The following is a 10,457-nucleotide window of genomic DNA, read 5'->3' as shown; positions in this document are numbered from 1 at the left end:
AGGACAGGACAGGACAGGACAGGACAGGAGAGGACAGGAGAGGACAGGAGAGGACAGGAGAGGAGGCTCTTTCATGTCCCCTGAAAGACTCATCTTGCTCATTGTTAGAGAAACTAAAACCCTAGGAAGTATAGCAAATTGGTGGGCAATAGAGAAATATTGAACAGATCCCATTACAAATGATCAAACACAATATCCACTGGATCCCACATTCTTCTTTAGAATAGCTATTACAGACTTGAAACTCAGGGCTGGTTATTCAGCTTCTATCATCTAAACTTACTGCATAAATTAAAGAGAATAAAGCAGAAAATCTTTTAAGTGGCAAATGGGAAAGAGATCTGGTATTATCCTAGACAATACTGGTTGACTATGTGAGTTTTTGAAAAGCCATAGCAAAAAAGCCCATCTGCTACAAGACACATGGATTATTCCGCTCTTGCCAAGGAGGGTCATTTTGGTCAGACTCTTCAATATGAGAATACCTGTGCTGGCTCTTTTGGCACAGGTGGCCAGGAAAGTGAATGAGGCCAAGAATAAAATCTTTCATCAAGGAAAGGTATGCTTGTTAGAATGGGCAATATTCTTGTGTTTTCTGTAGGCCCACTCTACTGAGAATATAGTCAATGTGTTAAGTAAAATGGCAACATGAAAAAAGACATTTTCCCTTTCTTGTTTTACCTACTATAGACTCTGCTCTCTCTCTCTGTCACCTTTCCTGCCTGAAAAGTACAAGATCAAACTACCTTTGCTTGTCATTGACTGCTCTAGAACAACAACAACGATAATGAGCCTTCATATATCAACAAGTTGAAGAGCAGAAATTCACCTCCTGGGTAAGTGTGTCATGGAATCATGTGGAAGAACATGGTGGTGAGATGACCTTTCAAAAATTCATTCCCAGCTGATTCCATTTTTCTTCCAAACTTATAATTCATGCTATAGGTAGAACATGAAGCCTAGAACACTTGGTCCAGGAATCTTACTAGGAACTTGTAAGTGGCTTCTACCTCCCAACACCGCCACATTAGTCACAATAAAGTGCTTCAGGATTCGTCAGGATGAGAAATACCAAGACTCTCCACCTTAGTTCATGAGATTGAGAGAAAATGGGTATGCCTTTGGAAAAGTATTATGGCATGATGGTCTTATTCAAATTTTTTAAATTTTTTAAATTTCAAATATTTAAGAAGAAAAATTCAATTTGTCCTGCATGGTCCCCAAAGGACATAACAAAGAACAATGTAGGAAAGTTATAAGGAGGCAGATCCCAGCTCATCATAAGGAAAAATATTCTAATAGAGGTTACAAATGTAGAATGTAATACATTCTCTGTCCCTCAGAACAAAAAGTCAGATGGAACAGACATGGCTTTTACCTTGGGAGGTGATGTGGGACTGTACTTTCTTCCCACAGACGGCATGCCTTGTAGTCTTCTGCTGTTACTGTCTAGATCTTTCAACCAGCCCTGTGCCACCACTTCCAGGGTTCCCTCACTATAATTGTTCTTCTCCCAGGTCCTGCTTCCCTATGCTACTGGGTAATACCAGCTATCTCTCACCTTTCCTCCTCCCACGTATTAGATGATGGAGAAGTCTAAGGTCTTTGGTCACGCCATAGGAGCACTATTTCTTTCCTAAAGTAACTGTACCCAACAGAGACTGAGTGTCCTCTGCATCCACTGTCATGCCATTGGACCTGACTTTCATAGTAACTATCCAACCAAGGCATTTGTTCCCAGGATGTTGAAGAGAAGAGACACACTTTAATAGGGGTTGAAGTACATGATTTTTGAGGTCCCCTTCATCTCTGAGATTCTGTGAAATGCTAAAGCTCTTGACACATAAAAACCTCTCGTGTTGAGCAACTCAAATGTCATCTTCCCCAGCGGAGGTGGCAGCATTTTACCCTAGGAAGTACCAATTAACAACAGTCCCTGGAATGCTGCAGCTTTGGAGAAGCTGAAAGCTGCTAAAACAGTCAGCAGTTTTCGAACCCACTCAAGACAGCAATTACATGAAGAAATTGCTCACAGGCCCCTGGCAGATTTTTGGCTAGCTTGGGGTGGTTCTCCTGGAAAGAAGCCACCCTTCGACTTCATAGCCAAACAACTACATGCCAGGGCTTTGGGGATTAGAGAAGAATGGTGTTCTAATAACTCGGTGACCAAGGAAGAAGAAGGAAATTAAATAGTGTGGAATCCTCTGCAGGAAGCCCTTCCCAACCCCTCTTAATTCTAGTGCTTCCCCTTTCAATAATTTCTGATATTTCCTGTATATAGCTTGTCTGTACAAATTTGTTTGCTTATTGCACACACACACACACACACACACACACCCATAAGATTGTGAGGTATATAAGGACAATGCCTATCTTTTTCTTTTTTTATGGGCAGAGGTATCTCCAGCACTTAACACAGTCTGTGACATACAGTAGATTCTTAATAAATGTTTACTGATTGACTGTCTGAATCTGTTGCTTCTCTTTCTCATCTGGCTCTTGAAATGTAAAATGTACTGATGGTCAAGGAGGGGGACAGGAAAATAATGATCCTAGGACATGCTCAGATTCATGTCAATCTGCCTATAAACCAGACACTAGGGATACAGAAATTAGATCCTTCCTGTCTAATAGGGAATACACATGTAAGAGAATAGAGGACAGGGAAGAGAGTTTGGATGTAGGAGTCACTGGGATCCTAAGGGGAGACCTAGAGCAACCTGTCATATCCTTTTGAGTAGCAATAGTAGCCTTGATTTAATTACTTTTATGTTCTTTTCTGTCATGTCGAATTCGGACCTCATTTGATCTTTTCTTGGCAAAGATCCTGGAGTAATTTGCCATTCCTTCTCCAGGTCATTTTACAGATGAAGAAATTGAGGCAAACAGGATAAAGTGACTTGCCACAAGTCACACAGATATACCTGTGGCTGGAATTGAATTCAGATCTTCCTGATTCCAAATCCACTATACCACCTTGCTGCCCAATTACTATCTATTCTAGAGTAAAAGGAAGAAGTGAGAGAAATGGGAGAGATGAGCATATATGTACAGCCACAAGATCAAGCCCTACAATGGCACAACCTTGCTCTGATATATTCCATAGATCATCACAGTATTTTAGGACCACAGATTCAGAGCTGGAAGGAGCTAAGAGATTCTCAAGTGCAGCCCCCTTATTTTACAATTCAGGAAACTGAGACCCTAAGAAATAATTAGCTAACATTTATGTAAGAACTCTTTTAAGTTTTACAAAGCACTACACATATATTATTTTTTTTACCCTTAATTTTTGGTGTATTGTCTCATCGGTGGAAGAGTGGTAAGGGTGGGCAATGGGGGTCAAGTGACTTGCCCAGGGTCACACAGCTGGGAAGTGGCTGAGGCCGGGTTTGAACCTAGGACCTCCTGTCTCCAGGCCTGACTCTCACTCCACTGAGCTACCCAGCTGCCCCCTACACATATATTATTTTAATTCATCCTCACAACAATCCTGTGAGGTAGGTGCTATTAGCCCCATTTTACAACTGAGGAAACAATGACCCAGAGAAGTTACATGTCTTGGCCACAGTCACACAGCTAGTAACTGTCTAGGGGCAGGATTTGAACTCCAGGCCCCTTGACTCCAAGTTTATCACTAATCACTATGCAATCTAGCTTCATTAAATGACTTACCCAAAGTCACATAGATAATAAATGCCAGAGCTGAGTTGAAACTCATATTCTTAAGGTCCAATCTCTAGGCATAATTATTTATTGAACAATGGTCTAATCCAGAGGTGTCGAACTAATTGAGGGAACCAAATTAAAATGTAATTGGAAAACACTTAGCAAAATAAAAATATACTACAGGTAATGTTAGTTTGTGGCTTTCTAAGTTAATATGTAAGTCAATTGACTTTTTTTTTTAGTTTGCCAGAAGTTATTCATTACCTTCACAGAAACTCAAAAGTTATAATGGCCCTCAAAAACTATCTAGTCCAATATTTACGTGACCCAGAATTCTCCCTACAACATCTTCAAAAAGGAATTTTTCAACTTTGTTTGAATATTTCCATCAACAAAGAAACCAATGCCTCTTAAGATAGACCATTCCAATTTGGATTCTAGTGCTTAGGTTTTTTGTATTTTTTTTCTCATATCAAACCTAAATCTTCCCATCTTTGCCTTCCATTCATCACTTCTAGTTTTGCCCTCCAGGGCCATGAAGAACAAGTCTAATCCCTCTTCCACATTCCGATCGCAATCACATTCCTCATGCTACCAGTCACCTTAGTTTTATCATTGCCAGAGTGTAAAATTTGATTAGATTCGACCAGTCCCATCACCCTCCCAATCCCATGGTGCTGAAATGATGGTTTATTACAATAGTTTAACATAATTAGTTACAGAGTTTGTTGCTTCTAAACAAAATCAGTTGTATGCTATCACTGCCTAATAATATTGAGCAACAGCTGGATTTTACTCAGATTTTACTCATTGTCCATGGGCTGGGGGAGAAGAAAACCAAGTATCACAAGGCAGCCAGTGGTTACTCACCTGTCTAAGTTTGGTTCCCACCATGGATGCACTGCTATCAAGGACAAACACCACATTCTTGGGTAAAGGAGGGAGGTCTTTGGGGGCGAAGTAATGCACAAAGTAGTCATTCAGAACCTATTTCAAAGAAGGGAGGATATGAACATCAGAACTTGAGTCACAGGGAGGGGAAGATGAAAATGGACATATTTCCCAATGCCACTGATTTGGTTTTCGTGTCATGTATAAAATTCCAGTCTGATATTCAAACTGGCATCTAGTCAAACTCTCTGAAAGGATCATTCAGCTGGTGTAGGGAGAGAATCACTCTGTTATTGGTGATAATGACCATCATGACTTTAAAGAAGAAATGGAATTTGATATTGATACATAAGATATATAAATCTTACATATACTTAAATGTGTACATATTATTTCCCATGATAGAATGTAAGCTACTTGAGAGCAGAAACCATTTCCTATCTCCAGGACCTAGCATAAATGCCTGGCACATAAAAAGAGCTTAATAAATTATTGATTGATTATTAGGGTTACCCAATTTCCTCTGGTTATACTCTCTTCAGAATTCAACAGTTTTTGTCACCAGACATTTGCTTAGCATCTAACATGGTGAACATCTTATCTTGGATTTCTTGTACTTAAGTGTCCATTATAAGTATGCATCATCCCATTCTGACATGCCCACCAACTCTCTAAAGCAGTGATTCCCAAAGTGGGCGCCACCGCCCCCTGGTGGGTGCTACAGCGATCCAGGGGAGCAGTGATAGCCACAGGTGCATTTATCTTTCCTATTAATTGCTATTAAATTTTTTTAAAAATTAATTTCCAAGGGGCTAAGTAATATTTTTTCTGGAAAGGGGGTGGTAGGCCAAAAAAGTTTGGGAACCACTGCTCTAAAGCAAGAAAATCTCAAGGCAAATTAGCCACAGAAAAGTCACTTTGATTACTATCTATACCAAACAAGTTATAACTGTATGAGCCATACTACAGAGCAACAGAGATTATTGGTTCTACTTGTCTCCTGCTTGTGGAAACAGACAATCTGAACTTTTGGCTCACAGGGACGGAGCCATATCCACAGCTGTCATCTTGAGAAAGCAAATGGATTTCTTGGAGAATTACAAATGGCTCAGCAATATGAACATGAGCTGACATTCAAGAAAGCATTTAGACAGATGAGTCCAAATGAAATGAGCAGACAACAAACATTAGAACTGAAATTATAAACTCATTACCTGAATGTCCCCAGCTCTCTGCTCCCTGTTCACATCATATCTAATGATGAAATCCCCTAAAATTCCATTCTGAGCGATCTTGGCTTGTTGAATGATACTAGGATTAAAAATTATCTTGGCAAAGGTTTCATTTTTGTTTATTTCTGTGGAAGGAGGCGGGCCAACATCATCTGGAAACAGAGCAGAAACATAATTGTCAAGTGGACTGACTATATATATATATATATATGTATACACACACACACACACACATATGTATATTCTCGGGTGGAATAGACATAATTCTGCTTAGAGTCAGAAAGTTAAACTTGGCACCCCTCTCCAGGTTCCTTCTTTGTGATCTCAGAGTAGCATCTATAATTTAGTATTAATGAGGAATCCTGTTTTAATAAATGGAATGTGGCATAAAGCCATTGAGTATACCATGTCATCACTATGAACTATAATTTGCCCCTTTGTGACATATATTATTTTTATTTCACAGTAGTTTCTCTTGATCAAGAATGAAATTAAAATGCTGATATCCTAACTACAAAAAAATTCACTGAAATTTCATGTGACCACCAATAATCTCTCTCATACACACACACAAATAATTCAAAATTCCTAATCCTGGACCTTTAAGCTCCCTGTTAGTGGACCATAATTAGTATGATGCCTAGCACTCAACAAGCCATGTACCTTCAAAGGCTGAAGAAAAAATAAAAATCCTCATCACTTGTAGAGGCCTTTGTCTAGATTTTGAAACAAAGTCAAAGTTTTTTTTTTTCTTTAGTTTTGCCTTAATGCTCCCAAGTATCAGGTCACCTGCTTCAAATCTACCAAAGGTGATTATGTAGGAGAGGCTGAGTAATTATTTTCCAACTCCAATTAGCAGAATACAATAGAATATGAGTTTAAATGGATACTAAGGAAATTTAATTTGTATTTAAGGATAAACATCCTTCTCCTAGGGGTTATTGGACATTAGAACTAAAGGAAATCACATTTCCTTTCAGAGAATAGACTTTTTTTTTCTTCAAGGAAAATTTATATGTGGCCCTCACTAGAGCCAGGAGAACAAACTTGATTTTCCTTTTCTTCAGATCTATTAATGGCAGAAAGGCCATGGAGTATAGTAGCTAAAGAATACTAGAATAAGGAGAGGTGGGTTCAGATCCTTTCAGTTGTTCAGTTGTATTTCAGTTGTGGTTGGCTCTTCATGACCCCATTTGGGATTTTCTTGGCAAAGGTACTGGAGTGGTTTGCCATTTCTTTCTCCAGATCATTTTACAAATTAGAACTGAGGCAAAATGAATTAAGCGACTTTCCCAGGGTAACACAGTTAACTAGGCAATGTCTGCGGCTAGATTTGAACTCAGGAAAGGATGTCCTCCTGACTGCAGTTCCAGTATTCTATCTATAGTGCTACCTTGCTGCCCCTCAAATCTTTATTCTAATTCTTATTAAATAGATATCACTTTTCTCTCCCTCTCAACTCTCTAACTCATGGATTGAGGGGGTGGCAATTCACTTAACCTGTTTGCCTCAGTTTCCTCATCTGTAAAATAATCTGGAGAAGGAAATGACAAACCACTCCAGGATCTTTGCCAAGAAGACCCAAAATGGGGTCAATAAGAGTTGTTTATTTCACAGTAACTTCCCTTAATCAAGAATTTCAACTGATCAAAACTTCTAAACTGAAAATGACTGAACACAAATGTATGTGTAAATATTCAATATATTTTTATTCCTATCCAAAGACTACTTCTGCTCAATGAAAGTATCAGATTAACAAGTATAGAAAAAAGAAGTCTCTGTTTACCCTTAGGAAACAATATTGTTCATTTAGAAGGGCAATATTGGTTGCCATTAGTATAAGAGCTTTCAGGAATCTCACCTGTTCAATAAACAAAATAGAAAAACTGCATTAGGTTGCATTGAGCCATGGTGCCCAAATGAAAGAAAGTGATATAGTCCTGTCGTTCAGATCCCAACTGGTGTATTTTGTTCAGTTCTAAACACTATATTTTAGAAAGGACGTTGACATTCTGGGGAGCCTATGGAGAATGTGCCACATGAAAACTGGTCAAAGGAACTCCCATATTTGGCATGGAGAAAAGAAGACTTGGAGTGCGTGGAAGATATCAGAGCTGGGTTCAAGTGTCTAAAAAGTGGTTTTGTGGAAGGGAGATTAGCTTGTTCTGCTTGGCCTCAGGGGTAGAATTTAGAGCAATGGGCTGAAGTTTTAGGGAGGCAAGTTTCATTTTGATAGAAGAGAAACATTTCTAATATTTAGAGTTATTCAATAGCGAGCATGGAAGCCAAATGGTAGGTCATAAAAGATATTGTAGAATGGAATTTAACTCAAGGACAATTTGCTCAAAATGGTTACTGAGGTCCCTTCTAACTGAAATCCTGTATTTCTGTATTAATGAAACAAAAAGGTTAAGTGATTGGCCAGGAATCCCAAAGCAAACTAGTGAGATTTAGCCCTCTGGTGTCTCCTTCTCCCTACTGTAAATTAAAGTTGATCCCTTCATGATTTTTTTAACCATAATATGCTATCTTAGAAGAATGGAGAAGCAATATAGGAGACTCTCGGTATTTTTGACAGACATATTCTACCAGCCACAGAAAATGGTAAAATTCATTTGCAGCCATTCATCCATCTAACAAACATTTATTATATGCTTACTGTAAATGTAATATATTGCAGAAGGTAAATGGGGGAGAAACAGAGAAAGTTCATATAGAGTCAAGGAGTTTTAAATCTAGTAGCTAACATTTACATAGTGCCTACTAGGTGCCAGTCCCTGTCCCAAGCACTTCATAGGCGTTGTCTCATGTTATCCTCACAACAACTCTGTGATGTAGTAGCTATTAAGATCTCTATTCCACAGTTGGAGAAATTGAGATTTAGTCTAGATCGCACAGCTAGTAAGTGTCTGAGGCCACACTTGACCTCAGGTCTTCCCAATTCCAGGCTCAATGCTCTATCCACTACACCAACAGTTGCTCTTGGCACAGAGGAACTAATCCCTCTTCCTAAAGACTTATAATGAATGACGAGTCATCAGTAGGGGAAGAAGGAAGTCAAAGACCATATGGAATATTTAGAGGTAAAAAAAAACAACAAAAAACAATTTAGGCCTGGGGAATGACACTCTAGGGAACCATCTGGAAAGCTCTTTCAGCTTGGGTCACTGAAAAGAGGGATTTTCTGGCTGCTCTTTCCCCTGGACCATTTTGCCTAGTCTATTGGAGGAGAACAGTAGTCAACATCCGGTGACATTAGAATATTCTTTTCCAAACACATTTGCCAATCCATTTCCCATTTAAAAAAAAAAAAAGAAAACAGTTAAATAGTTCAAGTTAGCTGTGGCCTTCTCATCTAGGACCTAGAAATACATTTATCTCAGTGTAAGTCAGTTAAACAAATATAGCTGGACTGAAATCATGGCGCCTCTCAACAGGTACATTTTGGTGGGGGATTTGGGATATATAAGGAATATAATTAGGCAACTTCCTTTGATGGATAAAATTGAGATGTATTGTTAGATTCAACTAAAAAAGGCATAATTAAAAGCAAAGGGAAGCTGGGTTTATACCCCAAAGAGATAATAAGGAAAAAGATTTACACAAAAATATTTATAGCCATGCTCTTTGTGGTGGCAAAAAATTGGAAAATGAGGGGATGCCCTTTGATTGGGGAATGGCTGAACAAACTGTGGTATCTGATGGTGATTGAATACTATTATGCTCAAAGGAATAATGAACTGGAGGAATTCCATGTGAACTGGATAGACCTCCAGGAATTGACGCAGAGTGAAAGGAGCAGAACCAGGAGAACATTGTACACAGAGACCAATACACTGTGGTAAAATAGAATGTAATGGACGTCTATACTGGCAACAATGCAATGACCCAGGATAATTCTGAGGGACTTATGAGAAAGAACACTATCTACATCCAGAAAAGGAACTGTGGGAGCAGAAATACAAAAGAAAAACAACTGCTTGATCACATGGGTCGATGGGGATATGATTGGGGATGTAGGCTCTAGACCATCACCCTAGTGCAAATATCAATAATATGAAAATAGATGATTTGATCAATAACACATGTGAAACCCAGTGGAATTGCATGCTGGCTATAGGAGGGGTGGGAGGAAAGGAGAGAAAGAACATGTATCATGTAACCATGGAAAAATATTCTAATTAATTAATTAAAGTTTTTTTAAAAAGCAAAGGGAAGAACTTCTGCATAATTATCTTTAAAATGACATTCTTTTCCTATATTGGTGATTCTCAATGACCAGTACAACAATCTCAATGTTCAATCCCTCTGAAAAAAAAATGAATGAATAAATAAAAGCAACCCCACCAATGTATACCAAGTAGAGGTAGCTCAGAGATCTTTATACATTTTGGACATATATTAACTTTTCTCAATGCAACTTTGCATTCTAAAGGGCTAGGGCTTCACTTCCAAACTATGCTTTTATTCTTGGAATTAATTTGGTTGGGTATGGGAGTCAAGGGAAAGCAATATTATAAATCATAGAGTTACAAAAGCTGTTTCCAAAATCCCTTTCCTACTGTCCTATTTATTTAGAACTAGATCTAAATTATTCTATAAAACTGAATGGTACCTTACAAAGTAACACCCACAGAACTATTTCTTAAACCTCAATGAAGGAGA

General features: G+C 38.5%; 1 protein-coding gene across 1 annotated transcript in view; it reads right to left on the bottom strand.

Annotated features, from left to right (window-relative positions):
• The window catches only part of ITIH5 (inter-alpha-trypsin inhibitor heavy chain 5), a 95,582-nt gene that overhangs the window by 47,721 nt on the left and 37,404 nt on the right, over positions 1-10,457 (bottom strand). The window contains exons 6-7 of the mRNA XM_044679060.1: positions 5,775-5,944; positions 4,540-4,656 (exon numbers count right to left, since the gene is read on the bottom strand). Coding sequence (XP_044534995.1) covers positions 4,540-4,656; positions 5,775-5,944 — 287 coding nt within the window. The remainder of the gene's footprint in view (positions 1-4,539; positions 4,657-5,774; positions 5,945-10,457) is intronic.

This window comes from Gracilinanus agilis, chromosome 5, assembly GCF_016433145.1.
Source record: "Gracilinanus agilis isolate LMUSP501 chromosome 5, AgileGrace, whole genome shotgun sequence".
NCBI classification, from domain to species: Eukaryota; Metazoa; Chordata; class Mammalia; order Didelphimorphia; family Didelphidae; genus Gracilinanus; species Gracilinanus agilis.
The sequence above is the reverse complement of the archived record's forward strand: the minus strand, read 5'-3'. Positions and strand labels throughout refer to the sequence as shown.